The sequence below is a fragment of the Anopheles bellator genome, chromosome 2 (assembly GCF_943735745.2).
Source record: "Anopheles bellator chromosome 2, idAnoBellAS_SP24_06.2, whole genome shotgun sequence".
NCBI lineage: Eukaryota > Metazoa > Arthropoda > Insecta > Diptera > Culicidae > Anopheles > Anopheles bellator.
The window spans coordinates 49,069,086-49,091,226 of record NC_071286.1 but is presented as its reverse complement, the minus strand read 5'-3'; the positions used below and the strand labels follow the sequence as shown (position 1 = coordinate 49,091,226).

The following is a 22,141-nucleotide window of genomic DNA, read 5'->3' as shown; positions in this document are numbered from 1 at the left end:
TAATGGATGGACGCTTGGTCGAATTTTTCGTATCATAGAGTTTTCTCAACTAATCACCCAAGTTTTCAACGTTTCATAGTACCAAAAAAGTTATCAATCGTATTGAATCGGCTTGAAAGCGAAATTGTGGAAAACAAGTACAAAGTTCTATGTATATTTTGGCCTGGATTGAACGAGTCGTGAATAGCAAAATCGAATGCTGCAGAACATTAGCCATACTTGAGGGAGTTTTTTAGTTTTTTCTTATAGGTATAAAACGCACTACACACGGTGTTTTTTCTATTTACGTGAAAGCTTAAGTACAGACTTTTAATAACAGTAAATGAGTTGCAAGAGAAAAAGTGAAACATTAAATAGGAATACCTCGGAATTGGGACAATGTTTCGAAGAAGCGTATAATATCTGAAAGTTGCATATCGACATTTGTATTAGTGTTAGTGGTGGTCGTTCAGACACTGCACACTTCTGCTTTTCCTGCCATGAGAAAGTTTCGAAATAGTTTTTCGTGGTGCACGCTTTAGGCAGCAAAAATATAAGTTAATATAGTTTGTTGATATTTACCAGATAGAACACAAATGTGATTACAATTGAATTTCACAGTTATTTCACAGCTACATACTTTTCAACAATACGTCACACCTGAAGTATTTGATTGTAATTTTGAACTAATTAATAATTCTAATTTATAACTAATAGCTGTTGGATTTACTCATATTACAGGTGAACGTATACCATGGAATGAAGCAACCGAACAACAGTGAAGAAAACGTAATTGCTTGAATTTTTTAAATTAAAACTCGAATATATAAATAAGCCATTTTCGTTGAAAACAAGAAAAAAGAGCCAGAATTCAAATATTGCTATTTAGTTTCAGTTGCACGATAGACTAAGTGCTGCAGAGTTACAAACAATGGCAAGGAGGCAGCAACAGCAAATCGACACACAGCAACAGATGCTTGCTGCGAAAGAACAACGGTTGCGTTTTCTAAAGTCGCAGGAAACGCGAAGTGTATCTATGGCCGAAGCTGAACGATTACGCCGCTTAAGGGAGCGTGTTGAGGCACAGGAGTCAAAACTTCGGCGTTTGCGAGCTTTACGTGGACAAGTTGATTTACAGAAAACTTATAACGTCACACTCGGGAACGACCTGGATTCGATTCGCGCACTCTTTAGTGAAAAAGAAAAAGAACTAACCTTAGCAGTGGCTAAAGTGGAAGCCCTAACAAGGCAACTGGAAGACCTGCGTCGTGACCGAAGAGGTGAAGCAGGAACCAATGGTAACTTGATATCATTTTTTCATGCTCAAAACTCATCAAATGGTACAACTTCACCAACCTCCAAAGAATTAGAAAAGCTACGTCTGGAACTAGCAGTAAGTAGTTATTAAGTAGTAAGAAGGAAACATCTTTCGAAACATGGAATAATTATTAATTGTACAAATACTTCTAGTACCGAAATCAACTCTCGTTGCAACAAAATGCTCGCCTCAACATGCAAAAGGATGCATTGCAACAACGCCAAGTGGAGCTACATTCCGTTGACAAACGTATAATGGAGCTTCAGAGTCGGATCAATAAAAAACGCACTCTTAATGTTCATCATTACAAGATTAACACAAATAACAATAACAGTGCAACTGCTCAGCTTAACAATAAATTGCCTACACCGGTATTAAATAATTTGCCACATTCTCGGTAAGAATTTATACGGGATTTCACGGGATATGTGTTGAAAATGTGCTGTGTCTTGTTATTGATATTCACTATCATTTGTGCTTTTATATTTTGTAAACTTTAGATCGTCCTCGGCATATATAACGTCTTCACAAGCACGAGTCTTTGGTCGTGGTAATGTTGTAGCAGTTGAGCCGTTCAATCATGTACCAGTAAAACAGACGCCACAAAACAATGGACCCAATTCGTGTTCGTCTTTTTCTACATCTTTGGCGCCGGTTGATAAAATGAATTCTATGACCCATGTCGGCATTAATCAAACCGATAATACACAACACCGTCAGCATCAAAATCAACCAGAGCAACAACAGATTAAACATCAACCGCATTACCAGCGACAAATGGACCTTGCTATCATGGCTGAAGTAGCAGATGAAGGTATCATGCAAAATGCAGAGAGTGATGAAAAAAAAATAGCCGCGCGCGATCAAAATTTAATTCAAGAGCAGCAGCATCACAAAGACACGTACTCTTCCCGTTGTTCAGAAAGTAAGAGCTCCAAGACACATACTGCAGAGCCAAATACTGGTATGAATTCTGCAATGGGGAAAGTTATTAGCAAAGAACTTGAATTGCTTGCACAAACGCAAGACTACGAATTGGAACACAACTATTCAGCAAAATACGAAAATGCTCAGATTGCTTTTGTTGAATCGTATTGCGATGACAAACAGGAAATAAATCTGGATTGCGTTAAATTAGGGAAAGAATCACAACCTACAAGCGCAGCTGTAATGGAAAATTCACTAAATATGGTAAAAACACATGTCAGTTGTAATACTACTCTGGTAGATAATAATAGTGACATACAAGGATGTAAAATAACAAACAAAACATCATGTAAACCGATGAAAAACTTTCTTCAAAACATTCCTTTAGGAAATTTGGTAGTTCCACCTAGGAAACCAGTGAATAGCGTTGCTCCAACGCTAGCTATGAATACATCATTATTGTCGTACTCAAATAGTGCTGCTGGTGATAAAAAATCTGGTATTGCCAGAAAAATGGTTTCCGGGAGAAATGTTTCTAACTCAAATTGTTCGGACAAAAAGCCCCCAAATATGATAAACACGACCGACCGACCCGCGCTTCCTCCGAAACCAAACAAAACAAACAACGCAACGCTTAGCGGCAATGCGAATATTGAAAATACCTGCGAACATGCGGTCACACCTATAGAATGTCCTGGTGTCGATGATAACGATGCAATATCTACTACTTTCCCAGATGTTGGCTCCTTAAACAGTTTAATCAAGTCAACAATGAGTGACAAACAACCAATCAAAGCAAAACCTCTTACGATTAGGAAGCACCCATTTCTTGAACAGCCAAAATTGAAAACTGTCACGGCATCATCCACATCGAATAATAGTGGCTGTGCTCCTATTGTAGGCAAGTTAGGCATAGGAACGTCCGGTTCTGCTAAAAATATCTTGCATCAGCATTTTCAACAAACAAGTAAATGGAAAGAGCCGTTTAACAACAATAGCAATGATGGAAACAAAGCGAATTTTCTGAATTACGCTGTAGACGATGACGAAGAGAACGAATCTGTTTGCATTAAAAAAATAACCGATGATGTTGCTGAAGCTAGTGTTCGACCAATAGAAAGGGTTAAAAACCAAAAAGTGCCAGATATCAACGCTCTAACAGATGAAGATGAAAATACGGCGATTAGAAAAAAACGCAGCCTTGTATCTTATCATGCTAAGTTTGAAAAAACAGGCGATAATTTGGAATTACTGACGGCATGGCAGGCAGGTTCGACGACCGGACTTAGTGAGGGAGTCCGACATAAATTATCACGTCGTGTGAGTTTCGACCCTTTGGCACTGCTATTGGATGCAAGCTTGGAAGGAGAACTTGAATTAGTGGAAAAAACGGCTATGCAGGTAACTTTTATCAGTTATATTGAATATACAGTATGACCTGATGTAACCTGATGAATTGATTTCATCGTCAAATCTCCTCCTATCTATTCTCAAGTTATCAATCTTAAACATTTTCCAGGTAACGAATCCAAGCGCAGCCAATGATGAAGGAATCACGGCTTTGCATAATGCAATCTGTGCCGGACACTTTGAGATAGTTAAGTAAGTAAAATCAACTTACAAATTTTACAAAACGAAAACTTATGCTACGTTCCAACAATGGTGGATTTACGTGGTTGCATAAAAAAAGCTCCACTTAGCAGAAACTGTATAAGTGTGTTTCAAAGTTACATAATATTACTGTGTGAAATAATTTCAGAAACAAATTGTTCATCGAATTTTTTATTTGACAGGTTTCTGGTGAACTTTGGGTGCGATGTAAATGCCCAAGACTCTGATGGATGGACTCCATTGCATTGTGCCGCCAGTTGCAATAACTTGCCAATGGTAAAGTTTCTAGTAGAATCAGGTGCTTGTTTGTTTGCATCAACTTTATCTGACCACGAAACACCTGCTGAAAAGTGTGAAGAAGATGAGGAAGGTTTTGATGGCTGTTCAGAGTACCTTTATAGTAAGTAATTTGCTAAATATCGTAATTAATATTAACCTTGTCTGTGGTGCAAGCAAAAACCGCTCAGAGGTTGTTGCCGAAATAAAAAGAAGAAGAATGGTTTCCATGGCCAACTCACTTTCACTCTCTCTTCAGTTTAAATTCCCAGCGCTTCGATACATCGGAAGGAGCATTCATTTTTACTGTCATATTTCGTACTATTTCACAATCCCATTTCGTACTATTTCATAATTTGAAAAAATTCCAGGAAAAATTAAGAAAAATTATTAAAATCAATTTTTTCTTTTTTCATATAGGCATTCAGGAAAAATTGGGCATATTGAACAATGGTGAAGTTTTTGCTGTTTTTTCATACGAGTCTCAACAACCAGATGAATTAAGTTTCTGCATAAATGATAAGCTCATTATTATACGAAAAGGTGATGAAGCTGAACGGGAATGGTGGTGGGCTCGAGATATCACTTCGAAGGAAGGTTACGTTCCGAAAAATTTGTTAGGGGTAAGTATACGTGCAAACACTGTTGCATTTCCGAAGAATTTACTTCAAAAATATTTATACTGCTAATTTTTATGTTGTTTTAGTTACAAGCACGTTTAGCACCACCATCATGTATGGATGATAAACATTAAAAAAGGTTTAGAGGGATTCACGATTTTGTTATGTTGGAAATAATGTTTACAGGCGTCGTACATTAATAAATTGCATAAATATGTAATAAGAATAAATTTGATCTCGTGAGTTTTATGGTGTATTTTATGTTCAACTTTGAAATGGTCATTTTGGCAACAATGAACATAATTTATTACTAAATTATATATTTATTATTATTTATATTAAAGGGATTCCAAGAAGTGCTTCCTTTATAACTAATAAGAGTGTTGTACCCGCGATGGTTTTTTGCAGCAACGCATGCGATTGTTTAATACGGAGTTGCTAGGATTACGATGTTGGTGATGGCGGAAGCATTTGTGCATCATAAAGCAGGTCTTGGAAATCATTGTAATATTATCGGTATATTTTAACGATGTTTATGCCTCTAACAAAAGAAACTTGCTCTGGCCCTTTTTACTTATTGTACTGGCAAATTAAACGGGCAAGGTCTCATATAACATCACTATGATGTCAAATAATTAGAGAGCGACATTTGTGCTGCTACTGGGGGGCTGTTCGAGGGTGTTCGAGAAATAGTTCAAATTGAAATGGCTTTTTCTCGATTATGCTATATATAATGAAAAATTCACGATGGCATTGATGTTGCAGAATTTCCAAACGCGTCAATAGGCCTTATTACGAAACTCGAATCGAGAACTCGATCATTCGAGTGAACACAGTAAGAAAGCTGAATACAGCAAGAGAGAATGCAGAAAGAGAAAGCTATAGCAAAATGAACTCAAATGACCATTCGAGTTCGTGATAGGCCCCAATGTTAACGAAGAAAGGTAAAGAAAATATGGTTTGAAAATGAGTGTTACTGGGAAGAAGTTCTTACTTACTACGCTTACGCTTCGTGTGGCAGCAAAAATCCGAATTGTCCGAGAAAATAGAAATAGAAGAGAAATAAATTGATTCATGAATATTTTTTCTGTTTTTTTAGATTTTGTTACTGTACCAGCAAATAAGAACTTATATTGTTCTCTGATTGCAAGCAAAGCGTTTGCTAACGGTTTTACGTGTCCGCTGAGGAAAAGTTAAGCGCAAAGAAGTTATCTGAAATGTCAGGGCGTTTATTGTGTGGCGGTCCAGTTATGAGGATACATTTTATCAGTTATGCTTTAAAGTAAGAAATACTGGTAAATTGTCACTGAGTTGCCTTTGACTTAGTTTAAGTTCTACTTTGACCACGTTAATCTCTTTCTTTCATTGTAGTTGTGTCTGCGTCTGTGTAGCTGTGTGTGTGGAAAATAAAATGATGGTGAATATTTTTCTCGGAAGAACCACATACGCACATTTTTCTAAGCGTGTTACATGCATGATTAGGAATTTCTTTGAATCTCTTTTAAAATTTTAAAAATCATTTGATATCAGTTTCGTGTTATATTAACGAGAACTATTAATCGCTGCCGGACGGTACAAAAAACGGCGTATCTTTTCTTAAGACATGTTGTTAGAAACGAACCAAACGCCATCGAAACGTTGCATCTGTTACGAACTAATGTTATAAGGGATGATGTAATAGAGTATTTCATTTTAAAGAGTGTCTTAAACACGGCCTTGTGAACTGTCATTTAGTGCGTGTCTTTCAATTAGAACTTAGTGCTCATCGAACGAAAACATTAAATTTGATAAGTCTAAGGTTCTACATCCGCGTAGTGAGATTATTATTGCAAGTAATATAAATCATGAAAGGAAGTACTAATTGCGAGAGTGTTTGCTCGTTATTGTGAACGAGTCATCGTCTGTTGTTAGTGAAGTTTGGAAAGAATATTGTGGACATTCACTTTCCTTTCAACCGAGTGACCAAAATGTAGATTCTTTTGTTTGAAGAATGATTTAAGACTAATTCATCGAATGATTGATGTTATCTGATGCGGCGATTGGTTTAAAAAAACGTCAAGAAAGGAAACTTGGAGAAATCTACAAAAACACGAATATGGCCAAATCCAACAAGGATCCTGATTATGAAGCTGATGGGTTCGGTGATACGCCATCTGACAACTCATATCGGTGTAGCAGTGACACTGATGAGAGCAACGCTAGTTTGCTTGAAACGAACTTAATGCTCTCGGATAAATTGATTCTCCCGAAAGATCTATGTGATAGTGCTGCAGTATTCGACGAATTCTTCGCACCTTTTTTATGGGAAATGTTGCCGCCCTCAGCGAGAAGCCATTTATTAAAATTTTTACCAATTGCTCTTGGAGACCGTACATCTGCAACAAAGATAGTAAACGATCTACTAACGCATGGAATGGACCGCTTTGGCGTAGACCCAATCGCAGTTTTTCGTTCTAATCTAGCTGAAGGAAACTATCGACAAGACATAGCAAAGCTGCGACGCAATTTATGCAAATCACTCAACAAAGAGATACGAATGTTGGAAGTGCAGAAAATGGCTCGCTTGTCTCATAACGTAGTATTGTGTAGAGAAACTACGTTTTCCAATGAACTGCAAAAAAATACTAACAACGTATTGTCACATTTTAAGCCAAAGTTTGCTTTACGACCTCGTAAGCGATCGAGTCTACAACACCAGGAAAAATTTGAATTGCATAAATCACGAATAATAGCTAAGAAACGATATGTGAGTGAAATTTTAAATATTACGGAAACTGTTGGAATACCATTAAGTTTGTCTGACGAAGAAGACTGCCTTGGTGCCCTACCTCCTGGCCCAGTTCGCAAGAATCGAAGAATGTTCGGGGGGGGTACTGGACCCTCATCCATAATTGCGAACGATCACGTTATTAGCATGGCAACAGGAAACGTCGGCACTGGCAAACGAGGAGTAGTCCAAGGAGGTGTGAGTAACGGAAGCACCATTAACTCATTTGACGGAGCATCATTTACCCCTCCTAAGTTGTTTGTAGTAACAGAAAAACACTATAATCGATTGTTACTGCAGCATCGCAAGCGCAAATGGAAGGAGCCTCACCATCCAGAAATGATTTTGAATGGGCTGAAATTAAAAGAAGTGGTACTACGTACACAGTTAGCTGCAGGGTATCGAAGAATATTACCGCTTCCAAAGGTGTACATTCGCCAAGAAATTAAGAACGAAAATGCTGTGGATAGTGTGACTGACACGATGCTTTATTCTTTACGAGGATTTGTCGAACTGAAGGAAAAACTGAAGGAAGAGGAACTAAAGGAGATGGAAATGGTTCCACTAAAAGAAGAAATGGATAACGAGAAACCATTGAAACGACAAACTGTAAAAAGCTACATTACAGATTCCCAAAATGCTTCGTTACAAAATTGTGAATCAGATAAAAAAATTGTAGAAATCCAAGAAAGTAAAACGATTGCGGGCAAGCCACTAACCGATCTTGTTCAAATCACGACAGAAGCCACACATCAAGCTCCAATATCCTCATTACGAAGTCGCCCACTAATTGCAATATCGATTACTGAAAGTGTCAGCGAAAAAACAGTATCAGCAAGTCCAAAAGGCTTACTAAATAGCACTCACTCATGTTTTCTCTCCCTCGTCAGAGATCTTTTCTGTACAACGCCCGATCATCGATCGTCAATGGATGATTTATTGTGTAGATTTGACGACTGGTTCAAAAGCACCGCAGCATCATCCAATACATGGTTTGTACCAACACAATCGAAATCGAAATGGCATTCGATGCTCCATTCAGCAGTACAGTTTCTTGCGGGAGATTTTCCTAGTATGCCGTTAGATTTCGTACCATATATAGAGCGCAAGGTGGTACTTAATGTTCTTCAGTGGATAGGAGCGTCACGTGATGGAGATACTCGCCTCGTACCGTTGTGTTGTTATTGGAAAAACTTGGTTGCTGTACCCTTACCGACGTTTTTGGACAATGTCCCCATGACAATGGCATCAGCAGGGACATTACAGACACATATATCCACTTCAACCACATCAAATAGCGCATTATGTTCATCTAGTACAAAATGCAAATCGACAACAGTTTGTAATGCTAAACTATCAAACACATCCTGCAGTTCATCTCCTTCGTCGTCTTCATCCTCACTGTCTACTTTGGGTGACGTCGTTTCGTGCCCAACAGATTCCATGAATTCTATGGCAGCACAATATGGAATAATACCTGAAGATGACGGTTCGATCAGTGAACTTTCTGTGTCGCCACCACCACCTCGATTCCCAACCGATTGGTCCGTTCGGAAGGCAACGGAACAGGAAGTTCAATCATTTCGGGAACAAGAGCGAAAACGTTACGAGAATCCTCATTTGGCGTTTACCTATCGGGGGTATTCGTATGACAGTGTCGTAGGACCGGTCAAAGGAATCTATACACAAGTTCCGGGAGTATCAAAAGCCCGAGGTCACAATATGCTCGTCGCGGACCGTCCAAATTATGTAACTATCCTCACCTTGGTACGCGACGCAGCTGCACGTTTGCCTAACGGAGAAGGTACTCGGGCGGATATCTGCGAGCTCCTTAAATCCTCCCAATATATTTCGGTTACTGCTACCGAACAAATATTGCAAACTATTGTTAGCGGAGCCCTCGATCGTATGCACACGGAGCACGATCCATGTGTTAAGTATGATGCAAAACGCAAAATTTGGATCTATCTACATCGGAATCGAACGGAGAAAGAATTCGAAAGGTTACATCTACAATATCAAGGTATTACAAAACACAAGAAATCGGTAGTAAAAAAAAATACCAAACACGCTAAAGAAACTGCGATTTCGTCAGAGCTGAAACAAGTAGACAATATTTCTTTAATCGATGCTACTAGATGCATGTCCCCCAATTTATCATTGAAGAACGATGTGACAGATGGAGACAACAAAGCGTTAGCAGCTTCGCGTGTCACTCCAAATAATGTGTTGTCGTCAATGGATTCGTCTGAAAAAATAGTTCCTGTACCTATCAATTGCGAAATCAATAATACGGTTCACGTCCATACTGTTTCCATGAATGCGTCTTCTTACACTTGTGGTGGTTCTTCACTAAGTCGATCTGCATCGCTGTTAAAGAAACAACCAATTAATATATTGCCAACTGGTACACCTTCCAGAGAAACAATACTTTTAAAAAATGCAGCTACCGTAACGAGTTCTCTACCACCAAATCAACCAAATCAAGACAAAACTATGCTATCACCTTCGACTTCGACGAAATATTCTGCCGGGTTAGTCTTTACACCGCATATCAATAGAAGTTCGATGAGTTCATCATGTGAAAATCTGGAGGAATCACTTGAAATTTCTAAACCATGCCTAAGTATTACCACCAAATCAGTGAATGATGATAGTAATATTAAAGTTATCGAAAGAGAAGCATCACCACTGTGTTCTTCGAGTTTATCAGAGCATAGAATTGGTGAAGCAGCACATATATACACACCACAGAAAACAATGATAGTTTCAGCGTCTTCCAAAGCTGCGACTATGTTGTCTCGTGGTCAGAACAAGTTCCTGCAAAAGGAATTGGTAAAATCGTCTTCATTGCCTGTTTCTACAACATCGTTCATATCATCAGAAATTGTCAAGAAGGGATCCTCAGGCGTAGCTGTCGCTATTCAGCAGCTAAACAGTGCGCCGAAAATCATTGGCTCTGGTGCACAACCAATAATACCTTCATTTTTGTCTATGGAGTCTAGTGAGCAACCATCGTCAGCGGCATCTTCAAACTCGGCAACGGCTGATGGAAAAATCGTTAACTCCGATATAGAACTTACACAAACCATTCGGTCGGCCATGATTGATAAGTGTAGGAATCCTATCTTCAGCAAGTCTACAAACTCAGTTACTGAACAGAGTGCGGGCTCTTCGCAGTCTGCCGGAATTATATTTCAAAATCTGTCAGTATGTTCCGTACCCTCGTATGATAAAAAAGGTTCACAAGCTACTACTGCAGGGATTCTGTCAGATCTGCCACAAAAAATTTCAACGACCATTCATGGAATGGTTCGTCCATCAGCAAATGTAATTAGTACTATAACACTGGCTAAGGATCAGCAGTCTTTGCTAACGCCAGCACAACAAAAACAAATCATACAGAACCTGATAACTCAGCAACAGGTATTGATGGCAAAAAAAACAATTACTCCTCATACAACCATGATTTCATCTCCGCCATCTACGGAATCATTAATTTCGGCACCCTCTCATTCTTACCTTGGGGAAGTAAACAATAGGAATATAGAATCAGAATTACCTTGTAAGTCCCCTGTCATTGAAGATGGATCCATGTCAAGCATAAAGTATCAGCAACAGATGCAGGAAGCGGACCCACATGTTGTGCAACACGTTTCTTCTCAAACAGTGAAAATCCTACATCCACCTAGCTTGGACCCAATTGGAATGATTCAAGAACCACAAGATATAATAGACAAAACAATGTCTTGTGATACGAGTAGCTCAACTTTGTCATTAACCTCCGGCTCACAGGGTTCAACGGGCGTTAAAATGATAAAAATTCATTCACCTACTACTTCTTCTGGTTCTCATGCAATTCTGGCGCCAATCGTCATGTCCAACAACAATATTGGGGCATCGGCTCCTTTGAGTATTGCAATGACCGATCCTACAATAATATCGACGAATTCAGCTACAACCTCAACTATGCGTATATTGAAAACGGCAACCGGTGCGGCAACTGTGGTAAAATCAGGTGTTTCCAGTGTGATTGGATTAAAGCAAGTAGCGCAATCTCAAAACATAATAACTAAGATTTGCAAAGATAGTATGGCACCAGCAGGGAAAGTATTCGTCACAACTAATACTAGTTCCGGCCAACAGTTACCTCTGGAAGCTTTATTGCAAAAAGACATCTTCTCAGCTAAAAGCAAAGACCAAAACAGCATAACTGTTTTGAAAATGTCGGGATCCAACAACACCGGACAGCAGCACTTTGTGCAATTTCCTTCCAGTAATAACGTTGCATCTGTCGATGGAAAGATCATTTCTACTAGTGACGTATCATCAAATTCCAACAATGCCAAAAAATATACCGTACTATCGCAACTTAATGCACGTAACATTATTGCTGTTTCGCCGATAACTAGAACTACGAATCGATTGTCTAGTAATGTAATGACCGAGACTTCAAATCCAACAACTGTCGTATCGTCCTTAGCATCAGATTCTGAAACAGGTAATTTAAGTTTTAATAAGTTGAAAAGTCGCTTTGAAGTAAAGTATACAATTTTGTGTTAGCTGAGTCGACAGATGTTTTATGCTCCCTTTATGCCCCTGCTTTTTCCAAAACTCTACTTAGCGCGTCGCAGTCAATTACTTTGCGAGCAGACAAAAATAACCGGTAAAAAAATCCTACAATTCTAGTCTCTTATTAGTTGACGTTGCTACGGTTTTTCCTCGGTTGCTATTTAGTATATTTAGTGTATTGTTATATGGAACTGTTTAACAATCGCTACCGTATGAATGAACTGGGAAGGCGAATGAAATAGTTCCTGAAGAAATTACTAAATATAACATTGCTAGACAAAGTTAATTAATCAATAGACCAAAGTTATGTAATCTGTTAAAAGAGAGAAGGGACATAATCCAGTTATTAACAACGTGGGAAAAGTTCTGTAATATGAAAAAATGATCCTGCACTGTCTACCCATTGCGTGAAGTTGTAATAACCTTGATAATACTAATTATTGTTACATTTTTATTTCAGATAATTTAAAATCTTTTATAACATCCAACGCCAGCAGTATCAACAGATCCGGCGTATCTTCTAGCTCTACTGCAAACGTTATTGCTAAAGTACCTGCAACAGCCAAGTTACACAATGCCACAAAACTCAAAATGTTTGCCTCGAACACATCAAATTCTCTGAGCGCTACTGTTCAGCCTACAAGACAACTTCATTGCGCAAACATTATGCAGCCTCAAACAATGATCGGTACATCAGGGGCAGTCAACGATATTCTGAACCCAAAGCTGGTTAGTGTACGCAATGTCGCTTCGGCGAAACTGAATACTGCGCCATCGTTAAGGTAAGCAAAGTTACTCTACGCACCTCTCCCAGTTATACTCCTGTCCTTGTAACCTGTCCAAAAAGTACTCGGAAAAGTAGTACTTCCAATCCTCATTTATTGTGGAACATTTTCAGAACACTCTCGTATTATGATGTCGCGCATAATTAATTTTAATACACCGTTTCGTTTTCGTTTTTATTTTAAGCTTTACTAAAGGCTTGAATATTGCCAACATTGGAGGAAAACCTATCATTATTGCGAACAATGCATCGTTAATAGCGAACCAATCCGTAGTGGTGAACTCGGGAGCATTTGGTAATACCTACAACTCCGGTGCAGCATCAAAGATGACTAATGCAATTAGCAAGTCTACGATTGCTTCGACCAATCCGAACTTTTGTATTTCACTTGACCAGAATACAAAGTTCAATAAAAAGGTAAGAAGCAAAAAAAAAAACTAGAAAATCAAGTGTAGTTCAAGTGCGTTCAATCGTCGCTAATAATGTGGTATAATCGACAAAGCTGTGCATTCAAAATTACCATTTCAGTTCTTTTATACAGGGGGAGATGAAAAAACTGCAACAAAGTAAAACGCCATATTTTTTTTTTTTTTAATTTTATTGAATGAAAGCAAAAAATGTCGGAAATAACATAAAATTTTACAAATACGGCCCGGGTCGTTCTTGTAACATTAAAAAAAACATAAAATTTTAGAAAAAAAAATATTTGTTCGAATTGGCCACCTTTGGCACGAATTATGGCCTTCACACGATCAATGAAACTGTCACACGCTGTCCGAAAGTGGCTTTGTGGTATTTTGTTCCATTCTCGGCGAAGCGCTTGCTTGAGGTAATCGACAGTTTGGTATTTTTTAGTGCAAACCTTGCTTTCTAAAATACCCCAGGCACAATAGTCCAACGGATTGGCATCCGGAGACTTTGGTGGCCATTGTGCGGTGGAAATGAAGCGAGGAACCTCATATTTTAACCATTCTTGGGTGGCGCGTGATGAGTGCGATGGTGCTGAGTCCTGTTGGAATGTCCAAGGTCTGCGACCGAAATGTTTGCGTACCCAAGGCTTCAATACACCCTCCAGAATATATTCGCGATAATATTCGTTATTTATTTTGAAGCCACAGTCGATGAATACGAGTGGAGAGCGACCATCGGTTGTTATGGTTTGCCCACCATCACCATGACGGCGCTTGAGTTCTGGTGACCAACCGAAGGTGTAAATTTTCAGCTGACCTCTCTGACAAGTAAACACGATCATTTTGTTTGTTTACAAATTGCTGGATAACGAATGGTTTCTCATCGGAGAAAACCAAATTTGGCAGTTCACCACTTTTGGCCAAGCGAAGCAAGTGTTTGGCTCTTTCGAGTCTAACTTTTTTTTGTGCATCGGTAAAATCTTGCACTTTTTGGAACTTCAATGGCTTTAGTCCAAGCTCATTTTTCAATATTTGTCGAATGGCGTATTGCGAAACGTCCAGCTCACGAGCTATTTTTCGGCCACTGCGACACGGCTTTCGATCAAGTCGCTTCTTCACTTTTGGAACCATTTCTGATGATGTTGCTGTTTTTTCCGTCCACTTCCTTGACGTCGGGCTACACTACCAGCATCACGGTAACGAGCGACGGTACGAGACACAAAAGATTTATTAATCTAAGATTAAAGATAAGATTAATTAATTAATTAAACAGCATTTAAATGCTGGAGGGCTCTCACGATAGCCACTTGTGGTTTTCCAGCCAAATATAATGGAATCACACTGTTACGCTTGAATTCCATCACGAATAACTTTTTTTCTAAAAAATTCCCACCAAAAATTCTTTTGTACGCTTGTCAACAATATATTGAGCTGTCACTGGAATGAATCTGACAGCTATCGGACGAGATTTATGTCGGTCGAGACGAGGACGAGATTAGATGTCATTTAGAAATGACAGCAGTCTGACGTTGGTTGCAGTTTTTTCAGCTCACCCTGTAAATCGATTGATTTCACTCAAAGCCCAGAACACACAGCCAGCGGGAATTTTGGAAAGTAAATTCACTTTGTCGGACCTTTCACAACGATTGCGGAAAAGTTTTTCACCCTGTCGTTCGGGCGAAAACAATTGAACATCTTGGGTAGTTAAAAATTAATCAATTGAGGTTTTTTGTATCACAAGAATACAAAATAAATTTAATTTAATTATTACTTGTAATACAAACACAAATTCATCATGAAACCATTGTAATTCTCGCACCAAATATTCAATGCCTCTTGAACATCCAAATATAAACACAAATAATCTGTAAAAACACAAAACTTCGCCCCACCCACCCAACCACCTAGTATACGAACCTTGGCCAAAGTTTCTGAGCGTCACCAACGTAGAGTTGTGATTTGTGTAAACTTTGCCTTCGGCGTTCGAAGTTGACGTCGCCAACGCCGACAACCGGTGTGAAGTCCCTCATAGAAATTCATAAAAGACAACGTGAATTTGTCTTTCCGTAACGTGCCAAAATTTCTGGGAAAAAATTGTTCTGGTGAATGTTTGAAACCCCGCGCCACTTTACAAAGGGGGGGGGGGCACTTTACAAATGGGCTCCCATACAAAATATGGGTAAATTTTAGCAAAATTCGAAAAGTGTTCAAACAATTTGAGTCAAATTTAGCTGGTGCGAGTTTTGCCAACGGGAAGCGGGAAGGAAAGCCAATCGGATACATCATCTGGAAGCCCTATCATTAGGAACAGAGTAACGGTAGGAGGAAAGGGAAACTGAACAAATACGTCACCGAGAGGCCCGATCGTCTGAAAAGTAGGAGCAACGGGAAATGAGAAGGGAAGCTGATCGGATACGTCTTCGGGAAGTCCTTTCAAACGCCAGATAATCGAGAAAAAACCGCGTGAATTATATGGAAGCCCTTATATTAGTTAGTAGAATGTTTTAAGCAGGTAAAGGAGAGAAACGCGACATTGCCGCTAGGAAAAGAGCGTCGAGAGGTGTCGGGCCTCACCCCATTACAGAGCGTACGGCATACTGGAAGGTACAGGGTGTTTCATCAACGATGCTTTTTTTCTTTTTTTTTATCTTAAAAGAACGGACCGGGCCGTATTTATGTACTTTTTTTCATTTGGTTACAAAACAAAAACGACTGAATATTTTTCGTTGCTTGAACTTTTATTTAAAAGGTTACCGTATTTTTCCGTGTATAACGCGCACCCGTGTATAACGCGCACCCATATTTTACGAGAACAAAATTGGAAAACAAATTTTTTACTTTACATTTTTCAGATATGTGATATCCAACAAATATCAAATGATAATAATGTATTACTCTAAATACTCTATAAATATTCTAAAGTAGACTAAAGATAAAATGCGTATACATTGCAAAAGACATACTAGTAGTTTATATTTCGTAATAATCTTCAAACTCAGATTCACTGCTGTCTGACAAATTGATATTCTCTAATTGCTCTTCAATGTAGCCTTCATTGTCACTCTCTGAAGAGTCCTCATAAATTGCGACATCTTCAGATCCATGCTGATGCCACATTTTTTAAATGATTTCACAACAACTTCTGTTTTAACTCTCTGCCATGACTTAAAAACGATATTGTATGGATAATTATATTCCTAACAAGTGTTTCATTTTATAATTTATTCAATAATACTATAGAATATGTACCTAAAAGGGCACATTTGTATGCTTGGAGGAGACAAAATGTTTACTACCCTTGTATAACGCGCACCCAGATTTTAGAGCTAAAAAAATTGGGAAAAAAGTGCGCGTTATACACGGAAAAATACGGTAATTCTTGAAATTTTTTAAATGTAATTCAATTTTGGTAAAACGTTCACTGCAATTGACTTGGCAGTAGCTCATTAGGTCGACCTATTTTTGAGTACATTTTCGATTGTCTCTGGTCCTATTTCGCCAATAGCAACTTCTATTTGGGTCTTAAGATTGTCAATAGCTGCTGGTATGTTTGCATAACATAAATTTTGATTGTGGCAGTCACTGTATGGCACGTAGCGCCGTCCTGTTCAAACCAAACTCCGTCCACGTTCTCAGCCTCAATTTCGCCGAAAAACCAATCAGCCAAAATCCGCATCAAAAAGTCACTCGTTGTGGGTGCATTGTCTTTTTTGGCACGATCTGTGGGTTTTCCGAACCACAATACTGCTTATTATCATAGCCAGCAGGTAAGTGGAAATGATCTTCAATGAAATGTGCTTTTGACGAATTATTTGGCGACCTACCACTTTGGAAATAAATTTTTCATGTTTTCCAATTTTCTGCAACCAGAATTATATTTTATACATAAATGTCATGAATGAACCTTTTAAACAAATGTTCAACAATTGAAAAATATTCAGCCGTTTTTTTATAACTTTAAGCAGTCCGTTTATCGCACAAGGCAGAACTAAGTAGTAGTAGTAGACCTAACTTCGCAGACTTGTTTCATTTCATGTTCTCGTGCTTAGCAATGGATTTTCTGAATCTATTGAAGCTTAATGAGCTAAATGTCAATTTCAGCAATTGTGCTTTCGCAAGGAGCAACTATGTACGTTTTACCGTACGTCGTACCGTTCGAAGACCTATTATCATTAGTCATTATCATTATCATTATTATACCTGCAAAAAGCAGCAACTTAGCCGTTCGTCGTACCGTACATTGGCCGTCCGAAGTACCGTTCGAGGGACGGAATTTGGTACACTCTAAGGACGGTTGTCCCCCGCTGATAGAGTAGTCGGTAACGCTCTTCGCAGCTGGCCAGGGTTCGAATCCCGGGACCGGTTGTGACTCAACCGGCCATGGTTTCGATTCCCGATACCGGCGCTGACAGAGGAGGGGGGTTGGCGCGGGACCAACAACCCCGCCCGTAAAAACGAAATGTTACGGAGAGCACCCCAGGGATAATTGACATTAACATTGTCTCTGGTCTGGTGCAGGCCAAGACCGCACAGCGGTTGTAGTGCCGAAGAAGAAGAAGAATGAGGACGGTTATCGAAGCTCATTTTATAGCATTTGCTAAAGAGTTTTGTTGAAAATTATACCTCATGCTAAATTTTACCTCAAGCTAAAAAAAACCAGTAAATTTGTTTTAATACCATTTATTCATTTATTTTTAAAATACACAATTATTTTGTTACCCAGCGACGAACGCACAATCGCCGCGTTTAAAATATTATTGCTACATTACTGTTTACATTACAAATGAAATGTAACATTTAATAAACTTATGCGGAGATTATGACAAAGTCGGCAATAGAAGGAGTAGGAAAGGGCACTGAAAAATCGAAGGAAAAACAAACGAACTTTCATTTCACTCATTGGAGCTCACGGATTTTTCGCCCAAAAGCTGCTAGTGTACCCAAAAGCTGCTACGCCAGCACAGCAACAAGACAGCAGAAAAATCTCATAGTGTGGACGAGGCGTAGTAAGCACGCTTCCCCCGAATCGACTACTCAGACGCCTGACGTCTTACGTCTAACAGCTCGGTTGTCTGCTCACTTTTGACAGTAGTAACGGCTCCATTGCCTATGATCCACGACAGAGACTAAGTAAATATTCATGAATAAAACAATATTTAAAAAACACAAAATTCCGTATACTTTTTGAACTGCTCTCGTATGTACATTTACTTTCCATAAAAAACCCATAAAACGCATACACTTTTTTTTGTAAGCCACTCTATATCTACTAGGTTGTATACTAAGTTTTGACGTTCGATACCAAAGGGCGCAGCTATGAGCCTATTTTTTTTTTGTTATATTGGTACACTCTTCAAATGAACTTATGTGAAGTTTCATTTCAAACTTATTATACAACATAGTCTATGTATATAAAAATGGTTGTTTGTCTGTCTGTCTGTACCGCTTTTTCTCCAACACAACTGAACCAATCCGCTTGTAATTTTGCACAGCGTAGTTTTGTGACCTCACATTGTGAATAGGAAAGTTTGACCTTCCCACAACTCTGGGGAGAGGGGGCTCCCATACAAAATCTAAGTTCATTTCAGTTAAACTCGGATAGTTATCAATCAATTTGAGCCTAATTCAGCTGGTGCGAGTTTTGACATGTATCCTACGGGAAGCGGGAAGGGACGCCGATCATGTACGTTACCGGGAATCGCGATTGTCTGAAAAGGATGAGTAACGGGAAATGAAAAGGAAAGCCGATCGTCCGAAACAAAGGAATAACGGGAGGCGGGAAGGGAAGCCGATCGGGCCGTCATCTAGAAGTCCGATCTTCTGAAACGCCGGATAGTCGTGAAAGGAGAATGAAATGAGGCGTGGCGAAGCTCGTCGGGAGCTGCTAGTTCTGTTATATAAACTGTTGCTTTCTTCTACTAATGTTGATTATTTTTTGGTGTAATTTTCTTTCCATAGACAAATATTGATTTAATCAACGTATTATCTACGACGAACAAAAATGATGGGACAGAAACCTCTACGGTTGGTTCAAGCATAACTGCCATGGCTCAACCTGGTCATACGCAAACATTAATACTGGGAAATCAGTTCGTTAAGGTTCAGGCCATGCAAACAGCAGCTGTTGGAGGAAACTTGTCCAATCGTCAACCTGAGACGTTCGTATCGCGTAGTGTTGTCGATGACGAAGTCTATTCTGATGATGATAATATTGAAACTACTTTTGCACATCAAAAACTTCAAAACACCACTGTGGTTGATTCTTCAACGTGTTCTATCGTAACCAGTATTCCTAAAAGTTTTATCGTGAACAGTAATACCGGTACAACTACTGCTTCAAAATCAGCAGTAAAAATACAACCAGCAACGCATAGGTCCACTGGGTCGAACGTGAAGGTAAGCATATCTTTTGTCACGAAATTTTTGGTTACGGAATAGGTATCGTTCCAATTGTACTGTCTCATGAAACCAAAATTTCTTTTGTACATGCAGGTTCTCGAAACAAGCTCACCGCAGATTAATCAACAACTCCAGCGCGTCTTACTAGCTACGCCTAGCGGCCAACTTCTTACGCAACCAATTGTTCTTCCGTCTGGTTTTCAGACAACAGGACCTATTAACATTAAACGTTTGAAAGTTATCCCTGTCAGCAAACAGAGCAAGAAATAATCCTAGAGTTGAAAAAAATTGAACGAAATTCTTGTCATTATCTTTATTCAGTAGGAGAATGACAATTAGCCGCCATTAACAGTTGAGTTAAATCAGTAAACCACATTTCGTAGATTCAAAACTGGTGTATAAAATTATTCAAAAATCAGACTACTCCAGGTTACTTTCAATAAAAGAAAACAAAGATAGAAGTTCTCAAATAATATTTGCGAAACATGGAGGTAAAATAACAAATTAAGGTAGAATAACGAAGTAGATTTGCAAAAATGACCTTGAATAGGAATTTATCGCATTGCCATTCTAGCTTCTAGTAAGTTTGATCATCATTCATGCCGCTTCGCGTTGTTGGGGTTAAATAGAGATACGTATTATTAGTAAAAAATACAAATAAAATTGCATTGTCCGTATAAATGAAACACGGAGCAAACATACAACTGGTTTTCGACCTACGTGTTTTAAACTTTTAATCACGCAATTTGTGATGTGCGACTAGTTTATAAGGTTTGTGTCAGTAAATAAATCACGTCGCTCAACACGACCACATGGATAAAAAAGAATATTTTTTACGTTTCATTCACTTCACTGTGCATGTTTAGAGACGAATGTTAGGCCAGTATAGCTCAAAGGCTCTATAATACAAAAGAAAAAAAAAAGTGCATGTTTAATATAACCCATCCATCTGTATCATCAGATATATTGTTTAGATAGAAGTTTTTTTCTAATATGCACTCCTCTTTTTGTCAGGTGTGGAAAAATTGTGGTATTTCAGTTATGGCGTTGTCGTGCTCTTTCGCGAATGAGCAGAGCCATTGCAGCTTGATGCGTCGGCGAATGTTGCTTCGTGATTTTTGCTGTCGGCAGAAGAACCCTCATATCGTTTTTGAACGGGTAACTGGATTGGCCCGGTATAGGACCAAACCTTTCAATTTCATCCATTAAGTGAACTAATGCATGAAATTTATAAGTAATATTGCCGAATAACTCAAGATGTTTCTTAGGTATTTACGTATACATTTTCGTGCGTATTCTTTATATTTAGTAAACCTAACATTATTGCATACGGCAACGGCTGTATGTAAGACACAGAAGGCGTTGTGTAACTTCGGTTGCCCGACCTTTTGGAACAATACTATGGCCACCACATCGCACATATATCCCCACATTTCTGGCGTCCAGTTCATAGTGGAGCCTGGAAATTGCCGTGCCTCGCCGCATCTTTCACGTGGGAATTTCACTTTCAATATTACGAGTTGCACTACTGAAACATACCTGCGACTTTATCATTGTGACAGCCGAAGATGAAAGAGAAAAACAATGTTTTCATCACTCCCATAAAGCATAAGGCCCACTTAGAATCGGGAACAATTGCAGCATGATTTCTAGCAGCGCCTCTGGTGGTCGGATTTCAAAAGTGTTGATAGTCATATCTTCAGTAAACATTCAACTTTCAGTGCTGAAAGCTTCATCTTAGTACGTGGAGTTTATGGAAAGTTATGCTTAATTGAACTCTAACGAAGAAAAATAATTCTGCACAATCACGTCGAAAACACCAACCTACTTTAAAAATCTCAAAAACACAAAAATTTGCAAAATCAACTATATATGCTGTGCTTTACCGTTTCTGGGAACCCAATACCGTAGATTGAAAGATACAGAGTAGACGTCGTAGTGAAACATACAATCGGCAGTTGAACTGGAAGGTTTTAAGATCAATCGAGGCAAATCCTGGACTTTAGGTTCGGGATATTGCAAAAAAATATGGTACCAGCAAAAGTACTGCCCTGGAGATCTGTCTACGAAGAGGCTACTGTTTTTTCCTTGCATGTAAGCATCCACAAAGGACACTTACACAGAATCTAGCCATTAAAACACGCGCTTCTAGTTGTACGAGAAGGTTATGACGAGGTACAAAGGATGCTTGCTTATGGACGCCGAAACATACGTGAAATTTGATTTTGAACGGCTTCCTGGACCAAAATTTTATCTCGCCACGGCACGGGGAGATGTCCCCTCCAAGATCAACTTTGTATTCGCCAATAAATTTGCACAAAAATTAATGATATGACAAGGAATTTGCACCTGTGGACAGAAATCAAGGTTTTCATCACAAACACGACGATGAACTCAACTCTGTACAAGGAAGAGTGCCTCAACAAGCGAGTTCTATCATTTATCACACAAAGTTCTATCATTTATCACACATTTTAT

General features: G+C 38.9%; 3 protein-coding genes across 8 annotated transcripts in view; 2 read left to right on the top strand and 1 right to left on the bottom strand.

Moving 5' to 3' along the window:
• On the top strand, positions 1-4,957 carry LOC131212345 (uncharacterized). Of its 6 annotated transcripts, XM_058206172.1 has the most exons (10): positions 1-536; positions 601-654; positions 721-768; positions 869-1,372; positions 1,450-1,694; positions 1,798-3,625; positions 3,744-3,826; positions 4,018-4,235; positions 4,532-4,734; positions 4,818-4,957. In XM_058206172.1, the coding sequence occupies exons 3-10, from the start codon at positions 739-741 to the stop codon at positions 4,863-4,865; spliced, it is 3,159 nt and encodes a 1,052-aa protein (XP_058062155.1). In that variant the 5' UTR covers positions 1-536; positions 601-654; positions 721-738; the 3' UTR covers positions 4,866-4,957. The 6 variants fall into 6 exon arrangements, with proteins under 6 accessions (XP_058062155.1, XP_058062156.1, XP_058062159.1 ...); XM_058206173.1 differs by lacking the exon at positions 601-654 and having other exon boundaries at positions 1-249; XM_058206176.1 differs by lacking the exon at positions 601-654 and having other exon boundaries at positions 1-249; positions 842-1,372.
• Positions 4,958-6,826: 1,869 nt separating this feature from the next.
• On the top strand, positions 6,827-20,466 carry LOC131207643 (nuclear factor related to kappa-B-binding protein). The gene is made up of 6 exons (XM_058200264.1): positions 6,827-9,546; positions 9,844-11,999; positions 12,531-12,852; positions 13,040-13,271; positions 19,223-19,660; positions 19,757-20,466. The coding sequence occupies exons 1-6, from the start codon at positions 6,827-6,829 to the stop codon at positions 19,931-19,933; spliced, it is 6,045 nt and encodes a 2,014-aa protein (XP_058056247.1). The 3' UTR covers positions 19,934-20,466.
• An 87-nt stretch (positions 20,467-20,553) lies between these two features.
• LOC131207642 (ALX homeobox protein 1-like) overlaps positions 20,554-22,141 on the bottom strand; it is an 11,283-nt gene continuing 9,695 nt past the window's right edge. The window contains exon 4 of the mRNA XM_058200263.1: positions 20,554-20,562. Within this exon, the coding sequence (XP_058056246.1) occupies positions 20,554-20,562 (9 nt within the window). The remainder of the gene's footprint in view (positions 20,563-22,141) is intronic.

Excerpts from the sequence above, each read along its gene's own strand:
- LOC131212345 (XM_058206173.1), top strand. The coding sequence starts at position 739 with ATGAAGCAACCGAACAACAGTGAAGAAAAC. Across the intron at positions 3,626-3,743 it reads TGGAAAAAACGGCTATGCAG|GTAACGAATCCAAGCGCAGC; the intron begins GTAACTTTTATC and ends AACATTTTCCAG. Across the intron at positions 4,735-4,817 it reads TTCCGAAAAATTTGTTAGGG|TTACAAGCACGTTTAGCACC; the intron begins GTAAGTATACGT and ends ATGTTGTTTTAG.
- LOC131207643 (XM_058200264.1), top strand. The coding sequence starts at position 6,827 with ATGGCCAAATCCAACAAGGATCCTGATTATGAAGCTGATGGGTTCGGT. Across the intron at positions 9,547-9,843 it reads ACAAAACACAAGAAATCGGT|TTCTTCACTAAGTCGATCTG; the intron begins AGTAAAAAAAAA and ends CACTTGTGGTGG. Across the intron at positions 19,661-19,756 it reads CCACTGGGTCGAACGTGAAG|GTTCTCGAAACAAGCTCACC; the intron begins GTAAGCATATCT and ends TTGTACATGCAG.